Genomic DNA, 17,622 nt, shown 5'->3' on the forward strand with positions numbered 1-17,622 from the left:
GGGTCTCACTATGTTGCCCAGGCTGGTCTCGAACTCCTGAGCATAAGCAATCCTCCCACTTTTGCCTCCCGGGGTGCTGGGATTACGAGTGTGAGCCTGGCCCAGCAATAATCCTATAAAGTCGGTTTAACCAGAAACCACTTATCCTTGACATTTCCTCTTAGTAATTTTCTATCCACTGACTCCCCCACCCTGCTCCCTGGCTATAAATCCCCACTTTGAATACTTGCGTATACAGAAAGGAGCCCAGTTCTATACTGAGGTCTCTCTCCTCCGATTGCAATTGTTACTAAATGAAATTTTCCTTCACTGCTTTCACTTCTGTCCAGCTCTGGCTTTCTTGGACACTGACACATAGACCAGTACCTGGCATGTAGAAAATACATACTAAGTAAATGACTTGCCCAAAGTGACACAGGTACTTGGTGCTGGAACCCACGTCTCCTAATTTCCAGCTGTGGGCTTGTTCTACAGTTTTACTTTCCCACCCAGGTTTAAGAGAGAGCTTTTCAACAGGGGTTGGCAAACTCTGACCGAATCTGGTCCCTTGTCTATTTTTTGCCTGACCTATGTGCTAAAAATGTTTTTTTAAGTGATTTTTAGAAATTAAAAGAAGAAGAAATAATGAGTCCATCCTCCCTTCCTTCCTTCCTTTCTTTCTCTCTCTCTCTTTCTCTCTCTCTCTCTTTCTTTCTCTCTCTTTCTCTCCTCTTTCTTTCTTCTTTCTCTTTCTTTCTCTCTCTTTCTGTCTTTTCTTTTTTCTTTTCTTTTCTTTCTTTTCTTCTTTCTTTCTGACCTTCTCCCTCTGTTGCCCAGGCTGGAGTGCAGCGCCATAATCTCGGCTCACTGCAACCTCCCTGCCTCGGGCTCCCGTGATTCTCCAGCCTCGGCCTGCCGAATACCTGGGATTGCAGGCGCACACCACCACGCCTGGCTGGTTTTTGTATTTTTGGTGGAGACGGGGTTTCGCCGTGTTGGCCAGGCTGGTCTCCAACTCCTGACCTCCAGTGATCTGCCCGCCTCGGCCTCCCAAAGTGCTGGGATTACAGACGGAGTCTCGCTCACTCAGTGCTCAAAGTTGCCCAGGCTGGAGTGCAGTGGCGTGATCTCGGCTCGCTACAACCTCCACCTCCCAGCCGCCTGCCTTGGCCTCCCAAAGTGCTAAGATTACAGCCTCTGCCCGGCCGTCACCCCGTCTGGGAAGTGAGGAGCGCCTCTGCCCGGCTGCCACCCCGTCTAGGAAGTGAGGAGCACCTCTGCCCGGCTGCCACCCCATCTAGGAAGTTAGGAGCGCCTCTGCCTGGCAGCCCCGTCTGGGAAGTGAGGAGCACCTCTGCCCGGCAGCCCCGTCTGGAAAGTGAGGAGCACCTCTGCCCGGCCGCCGTGCAACCTTCCAAGTGTGAAGTGACAGCCTTCGTTGTAGAATGAATGAAGACACTGGCACTGATTATATAACACCTTGGCAGCTATCTCAAGTCGTTGATGGTGGAGGTATTGGAATTATAGAAGAAAGCAAACACACAAATTTGACTAAAGGCGATTTTGTGACTTCTTTCTATTGGCCCTGGCAAACCAAGGTTATTCTGGATGGAAATAGCCTTGAAAAGGTGATATATATATATGAATGTATCTGATTTTTTTTCCCTGTATAATTCTTACTTTGTGCATTTGATATTCAGTTGTGTTTGTAATCACGGAAAAATAAAAGCATATAAAAAAGAAATAATGAGGCATAAAAATGACCCAAAATTCAAATTTGCATGGAAACACAAGCAATGCTTGTTCATTTATATTGTTAAAAGAAAGACCTTGGACAAATTAAATGTAACAGAGTTTAATTGAACAAACAGTAAATTGTGAATCAGGCAGCCCCCAAGCCAGAATAGGGTCAGAGACAGACTGGCACTGCCAAGTGTTTAAAGGTTTATGGACAGAAACAGGAAAGTAACAGAAAACGGAAGTGAGATACAGAAATTGCTGGACTGGTTACAGCTCAGTGTTTGCCTTATTTGAATAGAGTTTGAACAGTTGATTGCTTTTTTTTTTTTTTTTTTTAGAGAGAATCTCGCTCTGTTGCCCAGGCTGGGGTGCAGTGACGCCATCTCGGCTCACTGCAGCCTCGGCCTCCTCAGTTCAAGCAATTCGTCCTCAGCTTCCTGAGTAGCTGGGATTATAGGCATGTGCCACCACACTCAGCTAATTTTTGTATTTTTAGTAGAGATGGGGTTTCGCCATGTTGGCCGGGCTGGTCCTGAACTCCTGACCTCAGGTGATCCTCCCACCTTGGCTCCCAAAGTCCTGGGATTACAGGCATAAGCCACTATGCCTGGCCAGTTGACTGCTTTTGAGTGGCGGAAATCAGCGATTGGCACAAGAGTAGATTACAGTCTGTTCACACATCCAGTTAGGTTACAGTTCATACAACTCATTATGTATGGAGAAACCTTTAGGCTGAACTTAAAATATGCAAGGAGGCAGCTTTAGGCTGGACTTAATTTAACAATATGCCGTCCACCATTGTCCTGCTACAAGCAACAGAGTTATGTGGCCTGCAAATCCTAAAATATTTACTACTTGACCTTTTATAGAAAAAGGTTGCTAACCCCTGTTTTACGACATTCCCCTGAATCCTTAGTTTAAGCATTAGGATGCTTAGCTTAAGCATTCTACTCTTAGGAGAGGCAATCTGTGCTCAATCAGTACCAAACCCTGTGATTGACTCTACAATCGAAGCACATCAGCAGAGCATTTAACACAGACTCTCCCACACCCCCGCAGTGAGATGGGACTCCACTACCTCACTCAATCCTTATACCAATAAACAAAACTATTAACTACGATTATAGAGGCCTAATATAAAAGATAATTGGGCAAACCCCGAACACAAGCAGGAACTTGATTCTTTTATCCTCTAATCTGAGTTCAATGCTGAGAATTTAGTGTTATCTTAAAAGTCAGAATGGCTTAAAAGCACAGGCATAAAAAAGCATATAGACTTTTCTTTGCATTTGTTTCTTTTTGTCCAGAGGTTGCCACCTCCAGCTGCACAATAGAATCGCCTGGGGAGCTTTTAAAACTCACTAATGCTTGGGCTCCACCTGCCCTCCCAAGTCCTGATTAAATGGGTCTGGGCACTGTTTAAAAGCTTCCCGGCTGGGCATGGTGGCTCATGCCTGTAATCCCAGCACTTTGGGAGGCCAAGGTGGGTGGATCACGAGGTCAAGAGATCAAGACCATCATGGCCAACCTGGTGAAACCCCGTCTCTACTAAAAATACAAAAAATTTGCTGGCCATGGTGGTGGGTGCCTGTAGTCCCAGCTACTCGGGAGGCTGAGGCAGGAGAATCACTTGAACCCGGGAGGCGGAGCTTGCAGTGAGCCGAGATTGCGCCGCTGCACTCCAGCCTGGCAACTGAGCGAGACTCCGTCTCAAAAAAAAAAAAAAAAAGTTTCCCGGGTGAGTCTGTTATGTGGCTGTGGTGGAGAGCCAACTTGGTCCTCAAACTTAATGTGCACATTAGAATTATTGCACAGGATCATATCCATAAAGTTCTGAGTACTATACTTCGTGAGGGCTCTTTAGGGGATTTGCAATGATAATTTTATTTATTTATTTTTATTTTTTTGCACACACAGAGTCTCACTCTCACCCAGGCTGGATTGCCGAGGCACAATCACGGCTCACGGCAGCCTGGAACTCTTGGGCTCAGGCAATCCTTCTGCCTCAGCCTCCCAACTAGTAGCTAGGACTACAGGCACACACCACCACGCCCAGGTAATTTGTAAAATTTTTTGTAGAGACAGGGTCTTGCCATGTTGTCCAGGCTGTTCTTGAACTCCTGGCCTCAAGTGATCCTCCTGCCTCTGCCTCCCAAACCGCTAGGATTATGGGTGTGAGACACCATACCCAGCCATAATTTTAACCTATATTAAATTTTCACCTTAAAGTACTATTAGGCCCAGGAGGTCAAGGCTGCAGTGAGCTATGATCACACCACTGCTCTCCAGCCTGGGTAACAGAGCAAGACCCTGTCTCAAAAAAAAGAAAAAGAAATGCTATTAGAAAAAATTAACTGAGAGGCCATTAGTCTGAGACAGCTTCAGTGTTGTGGGGTCCTAGGTGAGCAAACTGAAATCAGCTAAGAGTAACTTAACTGCAAACCAAAAATGAAATGCTAAGCTCCCGATCTACTGAACGAATCCCTTCTGGGCCAAGGGGACCCCAGAGAAACCTGAAAAATTGAATTCTGGCCATGATGGGAAGGAGGTTCAGACACACCTTCTTCTTATCCCCCCTCCCTTTTGGAGTTTAGGCACAACTGACCAGCATTAACATGAAAACAAAGATCGTAAGACCGACAAAACAGACTCTTCGTGGCAATCAGATACCAAATTCCAACTTGACTCTAGTAGAACATCATTCAACAGATAGCAGACCCTGAAGGAAATCAAAATATTTTACTCCCAAATATAATTCTTTTTTTTTCGTTTTTGAAATGGAATCTCACTCTGTCGCCTAGGCTGGAGTGCAGTGGTGCAATCTCTGCTCACCGCAACCTCCACCTCCTGAGTCCAAGCGATTCTCCTGCCTCAGCCTCCTGAGTAGCTGGGATTACAAGCACATACCAGCTAATTTTTGTATTTATAGTGTAGACAGGGTTTTGTCATGTTGGCCAGGCTGGTCTCTAACACCTGGCCTCAGCCTACCCTCCTCGGCCTCCTAAAGTGCTGGGATTACAGGCACGAGCCACCACACCTGGCCTGCAACTTTTCAGCCTCTTTGCTATGAATGAATGAATGAATGAATGAATAAATAAATAAATAAATAAATAAATAAATAAAACTAACATTCTATTTCTTTTTGCACCTGTAGTCCCAGCTACTTGGGGGGCTGAGGTAGGAGGAGCTCTTGAGCCCAGGAGGTGGAGGCTGCAGTGAGCCATGATTGTGCCACTGCACTCCAGCCTGGGTGAAAGAATGAGACCCTGTCTCAATAATAATAATAATAATAATAATAATAGGCCAGGCACAGTGGCTCACACCTGTAATCCCAGCATTTTGGAAGTCCACGGCAGTCAGATCATCTGAGGTCAGGAGTTTGAGACCTGCCTGGCCAACACTGCAAAACCCCATCTCTACTAAAAAAATACAAAAATTAGCCGGACATGGTGGTGCCACCTGTAATCCCAGCTACTCGGGAGGCTGAGGCAGGAGGATCGCTTGAACTCGGAACCACAGAAGTAGTACAAGGCCAAGTCCCTTAAGGGCAGAGCCTGGGGTGGGAGTGTATGCATGACAGTGTATGTGCCTAGGGTGTGGGAGTAGTTAGCTGGCGAAGACAACCAAGATACTCACTGCCGCAGACATCTCCTGCCTGGAAGAGTTCTGTGGTGAGTAGAACTAACCCGTAGTAAGAGAATGCATTGGAAAACCTGCCAGGAGAAAGCAAGAAAGGTAAAGAAATGATCAGAGGAACACGAGTCCCCTTTCCCTACCCCCTTGGGAAGGGCCAATGCCTACAGTAGCAGGGACCAGTCTTTGGGCTGCACTGGGATTTTGGGGGCTTTCCTGGGGACCTTGAGCAAGAAGATGGTAGGTAAAAAAGCATCACGATATGATCAAAGGGAAGTGATCCTGTGTCCTTTGAAAGAGCAAGAACTGTCAGAGGCGTTTGAACCAGAGCACCTCCATCTTGAATAGGGGTTGGGTAAATGAAGGCTGAGACCTACTGGGCTGCATTCCCAGATGGTTAGGCATTTTAAGTCACAGGATAAGATAGGAGGTCAGCCAAGATACAGATCATAAAGACCTTGCTGATAAAGCAGGTTGCAGTAAAGAAGCCAGCTGTGAACCCACCAAAATCAAGATGGCGATGAGAGAGTGACCTCTGGTCGTCCTCACTGCTACACTCCCACCAGTGCCGTTACAGTTTACAAATGCCATGGCAACTTCAGGAAGTTACCCTATATGGTCTAAAAAGGGAAGGCATGAATAATCCACCTCTTGTTTAGCATATCATCAAGAAATAACCATAAAAATGGGCAACTAGGAGCCCTCGGGGCTGCTCTGCCTATGGAGCAGCCATTCTTTTATTCCTTTACTTTCTTAATAAACTTGCTTTCACATTACTCTGTGGACTGGTCTTGAATTATTTCTTGCATGAAATCCAAAAACCCTCTCTTGGGGTCTGAATCCGGACACCTTTCTGGTAACAGAACTATACTATACCAGAGACACAACACCTCCAAGGCTGTCTACCCAACTGGCAATAGGGGAAAAATGGGACCAACCTCTGGAAGAAAACAGTCCCATTAACATCTTTTAGGGCTCTGGGTCAAGTGCATCAACTTGGACGTGTGATTTTCGAATTTCAGAGCAGAATGACAGAATTTATTAATTCCTGGCTGACCCAGGAACTAGAATACGCAAGTTTGCAAGACCAGAACATTCTCATCCAGTAGAATAATTATATGAAAACTCAGTCATAATCAGAAGCCAGTGATTCATTTCCTTAGGTTACAATGTGTGCAAGCAAATGTAGTGGCTTTCATAATGCACTAAAATTAGTCTCTAATTAATCGCTTCAGTATTCAAGGAGTGTTGGCCCGACCAAATTACATGTGCTCAAAGGTGGGTAGTCTCAACTCTGACCCCCCACCATCCTTTTAAAAAATTCTGCAGGCTCACTGAGTTGATTGAGCTCTCAGGAACTCGGGGCAGAGCTAGAGCCATTCTGTATATTATCAAAGCTTTTTTCTCCTCTTCCCTGTAATTGACCACCTTGGGGACACTTCCCTGTTAATTAGCACTTTGCTAAATGGTGAATAGAAAAATGAGAACTGGTTAAAAAAGAACATAAAGCCTTAAGCCAGGCCAATTTTGTTCACTGTTAATGCTGTGTACATGAATTGGTGCAAAGGGACTTGAAAGATGACTGCAGCTCCAATTCACTGTGGAGTTGAAGGTGATTACACTCTCCAAATACCACCCCCAACCCACGCCTTCTGTCTCCAGCTCCCTTCCATGGGTATTATTTAAGAAAAGGTCCAACAGGGTCAGAACTGGAACTTAAAAGGATGCCCATGTTGACCAAATCAGTGGTTCCCAAAATACGTGCCACATGCCACCCCTGTGGTACCCAAGGGGCAATATGGGCTACAGGGAAGACACTGACATAGTATAAATACACATACATACGCACACACGTATTTTTGAGACAGAGTCTCACTCTGTTGCCCAGGCTGGAGTGCAGGGGTGCAATGTCGGCTCACTGCAGCTTCTGTCTCCCGGGTTCAAGCGGTTCTCATCCCCCAGCCTCCCAAGTAGCTGGGACTACAGGTGCCCACCACCATGCCCGGCTAATTTTTGTATTTTAGTAGAGATAGGATTATGCCATGTTGGCCAGGCTGATCTCGAACTCCTGACCTCAGGTGATCCACCTGCCTCAGCCTCCCACAGTGCTAGGATTACAGGCATGAGACACCACACCAGCCCACATAGCAGAAATATTTAATCGTATTGTGAAAGAAAAATTACCTTTTAAGTTTACTTTCAATCCTTTTAAATTATATCCCAGTCTCACTTATGTGCTAATGAGTCCTTAACACCTCCCCTCTCCCGTCTCTTTTTATTTTGAGACAGGGTCTCACTCGGTTGCCTAGGCTGGAGTACAGTGGCATGATCACAGCTCATTGCAGCCTCAACCTCCTGGGCTCAAGTGATCCTCCCACCTCAGCCTCCTGAGTAGCTGGGACCACAGGTGCATGCCTCCACACCCAGCTAACTTAAACATTTTTTGTAGAGACAGGGTTTTACCATGTTGCCCAGGCTGGTCTCAAACTGCTGGCCTCAAGAGATCTTCCCAACTCGGCCTTACCAAAGTATTGGGATTATGGGCATGAGCCACCATGCCCAGCCAGCCTTTTTATCTCTTAAATACAGAGGCTCACTGCCTCTGCAAACCATCTGTCTAGTTACTTTTGCTGGTATTTCTCTTTAAGAGTGCCTTCTATCTGTGACTCGCAATTAAGGTGTTTTCTTTTAAAGTAGAGTTATAAGCCTGGTTCAGTGGCTTACAACTGTAATCCCAGAATTTGAGGAGGCTGAGGAGGGAGGATTGCTTGAGTTCAGGAGTTCAAGGCTGCAGTAAGCTAGGAGAGCGCCACTGCACTCCAGCCTGCATGGTGATTAAAAGCAGTCAAGTTAAAGAAAAAGATTAAGGAAATAATAGTACGTACAGATGATAACCTGGATATGATGGAAATCAGGAGGATGATGTTCAAACTACTGAAATTTGCAAATGCTGCCTGAAATGAAAGTGTTATCTGTCCATTGCATTAAAACAAAACCCAAAATAGGGCACAGGGAGTGGAAAGGGGTCAAAGTGGTCAACAAACAGCTCTTACCATATAAACCACAGCAACAAAGTTGTCCATCTAAAATGGGGTGTGAAAAGGTCCCTCATTTTGCCTCGGTCTTCCTGTTTCAAAACAAGGACATAGTGTTTATTCTCTCCCCTACAGATGCATGGGAGATGGGCTGGTGGCCTGAGACTAGTGCACACCCAGGCTGGGAGGGAGGTTTCTAGTAAGTAGGACACTGGAGCTCTGAGAACCCAGGTCTCAAATCTATAGGATGCAGCCTCTCAGCCCCTCCAGCCAGAACCCAGCCATGTCCAGGGACACGATCCCCACAGGATGGATCTCATGCCCTCCAACCTGGAAACCTGGACTTGGGAAGCAGATCCCTCCTTCCTAGCCCCTCAGACCTCAGCACAGATCCAAGGACCCAGTGAGCAGAAAACCAGTCCAAAACATGTCCAGCCATTTCACACACACACATGCGCCTTCCCCAGTTCTAGATCTAGGTGGCAACAGTTAATGTGCTGAGAAACTAATTCACCAAAGGCCAATTTACCAAAAGATTGATTAGCTAAATGACCGATTGGCCAATTTTACATAATTTACAAATTTATCAAACTTTGCTTTACGACATTCTTTAAAAAATGTATGCTATGGCCAGGTGTGGTGGTTCGTGCCTGTAATCCCAGCACTTTGGGAGGCCGGGGCAGGTTGATCACTTGAAGCCAGAAGTTCGAGACCAGCCTGGCTTTCCCTCATCCATGGAAGGGATCGCTCCCCAAAGGCAACCAAATAGGCTTCTGCACCTCTTGAGGAATCCCTCCTGCTCTGCCCCTGTGGATTTAGGGCAGGTCCCCTGGACTCTATGTTGTCAGACCAAACACCTCCTTCCAACCTGGTGAAATGCCATTCAGTTCTTCTTGCATAACATAAAAAGAATCAGAAATATAACTTTATTTTAAAAGGTAATTTCTTTATAGAATCTGATGTCTGCTTAAGGTATTTGTCATATTTCTCCAATCTGCTTGGATGGTTCTTGAGGGCAGGGACTGCAGCCTTAAATCCGAATCTTTTCTCCTCATGTGTGCAATGCTGGTGCCTACATACAGTAGGTGCTCATAAAGTTTCACTGTGGTGGACTCCCTGATGGTGTTACCAGTGGAGTGAGGCACAATTCATTAAGAACATCTACACAGGGTGCGGTTTGATCCCCTAGATCTAAGCACACTCCTTCCTAATGTGGTTTTATTGCACAGCTTTTGCCAATCAATCTCATTTGCTAGTCAGACTTCATCTGTGCTGAAAGCTGAAACCAAAGCAGGAGTAGTTACAGGACCCATTAGCAGATGTTACATTTCTCTAATCACTGGTGAAATTCTCCAGGAAGCATTTTTAGAACTTGGCAGTGAAAATACAGATTGGAGTTGCCAAATTACCCCTGCAGGTCCTGTCTACTGGGCCCTCATCTGCTCCATGTGCACACACACCCCACCTTGGGTACACACACCCACGTGTGTCCACGCATGCATGCCCTACTCCATATGCACACACTCCCCTGCATGCACCCCGATACGCACGTTGCAGAGTCTATTGGTCCAGGCACTGACCTGTCTGGAGATGATGAGTTTCCCCAGCGGCATGGGAGCTCCGTTTTCCGTCGCTATCCTCTTTAAGGTGGCGATTGCCTTCTCCTGGTTCCCTGACAGCACATCATACCTTGCACTTTCAGGCAGCCACTGGGATGGGGGAGACAGGAGACCCAGGTGTGGCTGGTTAGGGTGGAACAGAGCACTCGCTTCTAGCCACATACTGGCTAGAAGAGTGGGGGCTCTGGAGCCAGAGACCTGACTTCAAATCCTGGCCCCGCCATTTATTACGTTGGTTGTGTGACCCTGTACAATTACTTGACTTCTCTGTGCTTTCATTTCCTTCTCCATAAAATGTGAATGATAAGAGATCCTACCTCTTAGGGCTCTTAAGAGGATTAAACAGGATAATCCAGGCAAGGTGCCTACTGCAGTGCCTGGTATGAGTTAATACAGTTATTATTATTGTCACGGTTGCTATTACTATTATTTGGGGCTGCTTTCAGAATTCCAGGTGAGGGCTGAATTAAATTAAGATCACTATCAGAAATCTCACCCCCATCTTTCAAGGAATTACACCTCACCTGTATTCAGCATCATCTTGCAAACTCAGTTCAAGAGAAAGAAAGAAATCAGAAAGATTTTTAGGCCAATGGAAGTCTCAACCCCAAATGACTACATACATACATTTCTGTAAAAATGGAGCAACAGCTGTTTGAAACAGCAGGTATACTGGAGAAAAGACTAGGAGTTAGAAGATCTGATTTAGAGTTCTTTTGTCTATTTGCTGTAGGCCCTTTAACAAGTCATTTAGCCCTTCTGGGCTTCAGTTTTCTCATCAATAAAAAGAGGATATAGCAGAGAGTGCAAATGCCCACCAACATTCTGCTTCCTTTTTCATAGTGCAAAGTTGTCCTCAGATGTGGCTGCCCAGACAGGGACTACATTTCCCAGCTCCCCTTGCATCTAGGTGGGACCATGTGACTTGCGTTCACCAATGGCATATGAGCAGACTATTCCTGGCCAAGGTATTTAAGAAGTGCCTGTGCGGTCTCCACTTGCCTTTTGTAAGTCTGTTGTCTGTATGTAGAAGACTTCAAAGCCCTAGAGGATGGCAGAGCCCCAGCTGGACAAAAACTGAGCCCAGAATTCCACTTGCCAACCAGAAAAGTCATTCCGAACTATTGTGTTAGTGAGAGAGAAGCTCCTGTCGTGCTGTTACTGAACTTGTGGGCTTTGTTTCAGCAGCTGGTATCATCCTGACTAATATAGGGGTTCATTATAGTCCTGTGATTATTGGAAGGAATAAATATGATAATGCATGGAGCACAGAGCCTGCCACACAGTTAAGCTTAATAATTACTAATACTTATCATTACCAGGAATTTTTGTGGTATTTACCATACATGGGAACTACCCATCTCTAGGTTTATTTTAGTGCCTATTGGCTGTAAAGTGTTTCATGCATGTGCCCATGAAATGATGAATATGTGGCAAGATCTCAGTAGAGGGTGTGGTTTATGCACAGAGGAGATGAAGAGATCATTTAAACTCCTGGAGCCAGCCATGCCTGAAGTCTGACTTAATCCTCTGAAATGTATTTATCCCTCTCTTTTACTCAAGCCAGTTTGAATTGGGTTTCTGTCACTTGCAACTTAAGAGTCTCAACTAGTGCAATACAATCACTTTTAAGTGTAGATTTTGCAATGATGGGGCCAATGTATCCTCCCATCCCCTGTTATCTCCCCAGAAAACATCCCAGAAGTGTCTGTCTGGAGGAAATCTAACACTCCATACTGGGGCTACCCCACGCCATAGCTCCCTTGTCTCATTTCCTGATTTGAAAAAATAATCTTAAAAGGTGGCTTTGGTATCCTTCCCCATCCCCTCCCCACCAAAATAGAGTGGACAGTAAGGTGTCAGAGAGCAAAAGCTGAAATCTCTTAAAGGATACCTACGAAACACAGCACGGCAAAGAGGAGGAGCGGGACAGCCGAGAGGATGAGCAGCCAACGCCAGCCCAGGCTGGGCATCACGAACACAGCCAGGACGACCTCGAACACTGTCCCGATGGCCCAGAATACCTGGCACAGGAGAATCAGGATCAGTGGTGGGAGTAGCATGGTCCATACAGTGAGGAATTATGGGGGCACTGTGGACAAGGGTATCTCTATGGGTAAGGAAGGGGTCATTGAAGTCAGCAAGATTAGAATAGCCACCCTTTCCCTGTGGTCTATATGGTTGGGCCAGGGCTGCCATGTTGCCCAGCTCACGAGGGTACCATTATACACTGTATAATATTTGCATGGCTCTGCATGCCCGCTGGAGCTGGGCAATGTGGCAGCTTTGGTTAAGGAGATCAATATGATCAATATTACGTGATGTCAAATTGGTAGTGAACACATTGGTTCTCTCTCTGTCTTTCTGTCTTTTTGTCTTGCTCTGTCACCCAGGCTGAAGTACAGTGTCCCGATCATGGCTCACTGTAGCCTCAACCTCCCAGGCTCAAGCAATCCTCCCACCTCAGCCTCCTGAATGGCTGGAACTACAGGCACATGCCAACATGTCTGGCTAATTTTTTTGTATTTTTAGTACAGGCAGGGTTTCACTATGTTTCCCAGGCCTCCTGGGCTCCTCGGCCTCCCAAAGCGCTGGGATTACAGGCATGAGCCACCAGACCCGGCCTCAAATTTTTTATTATGGTAAAATACACATAACAAAATTTAGCATCTTAACCATTTTTAAGTGTACAGTTCAGTGGTATTAAATACATTCACAATATTGTGCAAACATCACCACTCCCCTTCTCCAGAACTCAGCTTGCAAACATGAAAGTCTGTACCCATTTTTTTTTTTTGAGACAGAGTCTTGCTCTGTCGCCCAGGCTGGAGTACGGTGGCACAATCTCGGCTCACTGAAACCTCTGCCTTGCAGGTTCAAGTGATTCTCCTGCCTCAGCCTCCCAAATAGCTGGGATTACAGGCGCCCCCCCAACCACACCCAGCTAATTTTTGTATATTTAGTAGAGATGGGATTTCACCATGTTGGCCAGGGTGGTCTTGAACTCCTGACCTCAGGTGATCCACCCGCCTCGGCCTCCCAAAGTGCTGGGATTACAGGCGTGAGCCACCGCGCCTGGCCAGAAAGTCTGTACCCCTTAAACAATAACTCTCCATTCCCCTCCACCCCCAGCCCTTGGCAACCACTATTCTACTTTTCGTCTCTATGAATTTGCCTACTCTAGGTACCTCATATAAGTGGAATCATGCAGTATTTGTCTTTTTGTGACTGGCTTATTTCCCTGAGCATAATGTCCTCAAGGTTCATCTGCGTTGTACCATATGTCAGAATGTCCTTCCTTTTTAAGGCTGAATAATATTCCAATGAATTATAGACCACAGCTTGTTTGTCCACATGTGTGTTGATGGACACTTTGCTTCCATGTCTTAGCTAGTGTGAATAACGCGGCTATGAACGTGGTTGTACAAAATGGACACATTGATTTTGCTCACTGACATCCATCTCCCTTGCCCAGTGATGCCCCAGAATTCCTTATCAGAATTGCCCCTTCTCAATGGGGCTGAATATCTTCTGTTTGCCTGTCCAAGTCACCCTCCATCCTTTTCCACTTTTGTATGGATTCCATCAACAGGATCCCTGTCCTAGCGCTTCCCATTGGGTGCAGCCAATGTGGAGCCCTGCAGGAGATGGAAGCAGGGGAGGAAGAAGAGACTGAAGCACTTATTCCCCTGGCTCCCTCCCTGCAGAGCCGTCGTGGCTGGCTGCATCTGTCAGCTGAGGGTCCTGGCTCCTGTCTGGCAGCCTTCATCACACAACTCTCTGGGCAGCTCATTAATGCCTCTCTTTGCCCCTTCTGGCCTGGGGTGGTAACACCTTGTGGGACTTTACAAATAGTCCCTTTATTTATTTATTTGTTGTTATTGTTGTTTTGAGATGGAGTCTTGCTCTGTTGCCCAGGCTGGAGTTCAGTGGTGCAATCTCAGCTCACTGCAACCTCTGCCTCCCAGGCTCAAGCAATTATTGTGCCTCAGCCTCCTGAGTAGCTGGGATTACAGGTGTGTGCCACCACGCCTGGCTAATTTTTTTGTAGAGATGGGGTTTTGCCATGTTGGCCAGGCTGGTCTCAAACTCCTGACCTCAAGCAATCTGCCTGCCTTGGCCTCCCAAAGTGCTGGGATTATAGGTGTGAGCCACTGCGCCCGGCCAATAGTCCCTTTATTAAATCATCTGCAATGATTCTAATTTTAGAAGCTGTTTCCTACTGGGACCCTGACTCTACAACTACAGTCCATTCCAAAACCTGGCCCTCCAGCCTCCCCATTTGTTCTGGAGCCCCCAAGAACCTTCCAAAGTCCCCTTTTGCTGACAATCAGAAGTGACAGAAAAATGTCTAACAACAAGTAATGCACTCATTAATAAGAATGGACACCAGTGGCCGGGCGCGGTGGCTCACCCTGGTAATCTCAACACTTTGGGAGGCCGAGGTGCGTGGGTCATGAGGTCAGGAGTTCAAGATCAGCCTGGCCAAGGTGGTAAAACTTGTCTCTACTAAAAATACAAAAAAAAATTAGCGGGGCGTGGTGGTGGGCGCCTGTAATCTCAGCTACTCAGGAGGCTGAGGCAGAGAATTGCTTAAACCTGGGAGGCGGAGGATGCAGTGAGCCAAGATTGCGCCACTGCTCCAGCCTGGGCAACAGAGAGAAACTCTGTCTCAAAAAAAAAAAGAATGGACACCAGTTATACAGGCCCATACCACTTGCACTGGGCCAAGATTCTTAGACTCTTTAGTTGCTGAATCCTGGGAAGCCCTGAGAAAGGACAGAGTGTCAGGCAATGAAAGGCAGTCAGAGTTCAAGATCAGCTGGTCTAGATACATTTCCTTTCCTCCTCCTCCTCCTCCTCCTCCTCCTCCTCCTCCTCCTCCTCCTTCCTCTTCCTCTTCTTCTTCTCTCTTCCTCCTCTTCCTCTTCTTCTTCTTTTTTTTTTTTTGAGACAGAGTCTTGCTCTGTCGCCTAGGCTGGAGTGCAGTGGCACGATCTTGGCTCACTGCAACCTTCACCTCCTGGGTTCAAGCAATTCTCCTGCCTCAGCCTTCCAACTAGCTGGTATTACAGCCTGCCACCGTACCTGACTAACTTTTTGTATTTTTTAGTAGAGATGGGGTTTCACCATGTTGGCCAAGCTGGTCGTGAACCCCTGACCTCAGGTGATCCAAACGCCTCGGCTTCCCAAAGTACTAGGATTATGGGCGTGAGCCACTGCACCCAGTCTTTTTTTTTTTTTTTTTAATAGATGGGGTGTTGCTCTGCCACTCAGGCTGGAGTGCAGTGATGTGATCACATCTCACTGCAGCCTCGAACTCCTGGCCTCAAGTGATCCTCTTGCCTTGGCCTCCCAAAGTCCCAGATGCATTTCAATATTTAAACAACGGATTCATCCACATAAGTGTGGATCAGCAGAGCATCACCTTAATTGGTAAGAAGCAGACGTAGTCAGGATGTTGGGTTGTGGGATCAATGCGAGTAACATTGTCAGTGTGGTTAAAATGATTGGGGACATCAGAGAGGGTTCATAGTCATCACTGTTGGAATCAGTGTCCAGCATGGGCAAATAAACCATTCTGCCACTGTGTGGAGGGGGCCACTGGGCAGCTGCATGAGGCGGGGAGTCATGGAGCCACTGTATTTGCTCTGAGATCTTTCAGATCATGGTTAGAAAATGGGTCACGAGACCCTGGAAGAAAAACTTGAGAGGAACTAGCTGGACCACGAAAGTTTTAAGGCAGCCTATAGGCCACAGAAATGGTCAAGAATGGAAATTCTTGACCAAAAAGACAGGTGGCAGGTGATGATACGGGTGCGGGCCAGAGTTTGGTCTACTCACGCCATACCATTCAACACCAACTCTCAGATACAAGCTATTTCCAGTTCAAGAAAAACATACTCTTCCATACCCTTGCCGACACTTTTTTTTGAGGGATGATAGATTGAATGTTCTTGTCAATTGAAGAATTTGTCCTTATTGCAAAACGGGCATGTCAGAAATGATGTAACTGATCCTTTTACGTCTTTGCATATTGAGTCTGTAATTTTTTTTCTTAAACTCCCTTTTCCTTGACCTGTGGCTCAAGACATCTGAGAACCTCCTGCCGGAATCCACACACCCTAGAGACCCAGGCCACTCTCCTCCTTACCTCAATCAGCAAAATACATTTAGCTCTGGCTTTCATGGGAAGGAATTCGGCATACAGCGTCACCCTGGGAATGTAAAAGGGACGGAAAGGGAGTTAAGATCAGAACTGGGTGGGAAAATGGCTACCGTTTTCTGAATTTGCAGCCAACATTCCTCCAAGGGTGGTCAGTGAACCACTTACATCAGAATTTCCTGAGATGATGATGGTTAAATATACAGATCTCTAGCTCCCTCCCTTCCTAGACCTTCAGAAACAGACTCCCAGGGATGAGGCCCTGGCGTCTGCATTTTTATTTTATTGTATTTATTTATTTATTTATTTATGAGTCTCACTCTGTCACCCAGGCTGAAGTGCAATCATAGCTTACTGTACAACCTTGAACTCCTGGGCTCAAGTGATCCTCCTGCCTCAGCCTCCAGAGTAGCTAAGACTACAGGCATGCACCACCACTCTTGGCTAATTATTATTATTATGATTTGTAGAGATGTATGTTACCCAGGCTGGTCTCAAACTCCTGGCCTCGAGCGATCCTTCCACCTCAGCCTCCAAAAGCGCTGGGAATACAGATGTGAGGCACCATGCCTGGGCTGACCTGCATTTTTAACTCCCCAAGTGATTCTCAAATTTCCTAACTGCTGCCATTGAGCCCTACCCATAATCCAATAAATCCAGGGAAAAATGTTTTCTTGGCAGGAACATCTCAACCTGAGCCCTTCTCAGCACACAATGTCAATCTGTCCATCACTGGTGACATTAATTTTCATCACCTGATCAAGCTGGTGATGGAGATTACCAGCTTGGTAATCTGGTCTAACAGATGTTATAATATTCCATTTGTGAATAAGAATATTTCCCCTTTGTGGGGAAGTATTCAGATTATGCCAATATCCAGTTCCCCATAGAACCTCTACCCACCAGCTTTTAGCCATTGACTATCTCTATCTACATCATCTACCACTGTGATGGTAACAAATGGTTGTTTTTGTTTGTTTGTTTTGTTTTTTGAGACAGGGTGTCACCCTATCCCCAGGCTTGAGTGCATGGTGTGATCATGGCTCACTGCAGCTTCAACCTTCCAGGCTCAAGCCATCCTCTTACCAGCCTCCAAGACTACAGGTGCTAGGACTATAGGCACACACCACCACGCCTGGCCAATTTTTTTTTTTTTTTTTTTATTGTGGAGATGAGGTCTCACTATGTTGTTCATGCTGGTCTCAAACTCCTGGGCTCAAGCAATCCTCCTGCCTTGACTTTCCAAAGCGCTAGGATTACAGGCATGAGCCACTGCACCCAGCCCCACAAATGGTATTTTTTATTTTTATCATTCCTTCTGTATTTATTAGTTGACATTCAACTGTAAGAAAGAGATTTTCCTTCTTCCCTTCATCATATCTGTCTATCCATTTAATCAGTATAGACTTGTGGAGTCCTATTTACACAGTGGGTTGAAGCCCGTTGCTAT

At 46.2% G+C, this 17,622-nt stretch overlaps 1 protein-coding gene across 1 annotated transcript in view; it reads right to left on the reverse strand.

The window, feature by feature from the left end:
• SVOP (SV2 related protein) overlaps nt 1–17,622 on the reverse strand; it is a 99,626-nt gene that overhangs the window by 18,694 nt on the left and 63,310 nt on the right. The window contains exons 7-11 of the mRNA XM_030821328.1: nt 16,161–16,224; nt 11,905–12,030; nt 9,968–10,096; nt 8,406–8,479; nt 5,356–5,432 (exon numbers count right to left, since the gene is read on the reverse strand). Coding sequence (XP_030677188.1) covers nt 5,356–5,432; nt 8,406–8,479; nt 9,968–10,096; nt 11,905–12,030; nt 16,161–16,224 — 470 coding nt within the window. The remainder of the gene's footprint in view (nt 1–5,355; nt 5,433–8,405; nt 8,480–9,967; nt 10,097–11,904; nt 12,031–16,160; nt 16,225–17,622) is intronic.

This window comes from Nomascus leucogenys, chromosome 10 (assembly GCF_006542625.1).
Source record: "Nomascus leucogenys isolate Asia chromosome 10, Asia_NLE_v1, whole genome shotgun sequence".
Classification (NCBI taxonomy): Eukaryota; Metazoa; Chordata; class Mammalia; order Primates; family Hylobatidae; genus Nomascus; species Nomascus leucogenys.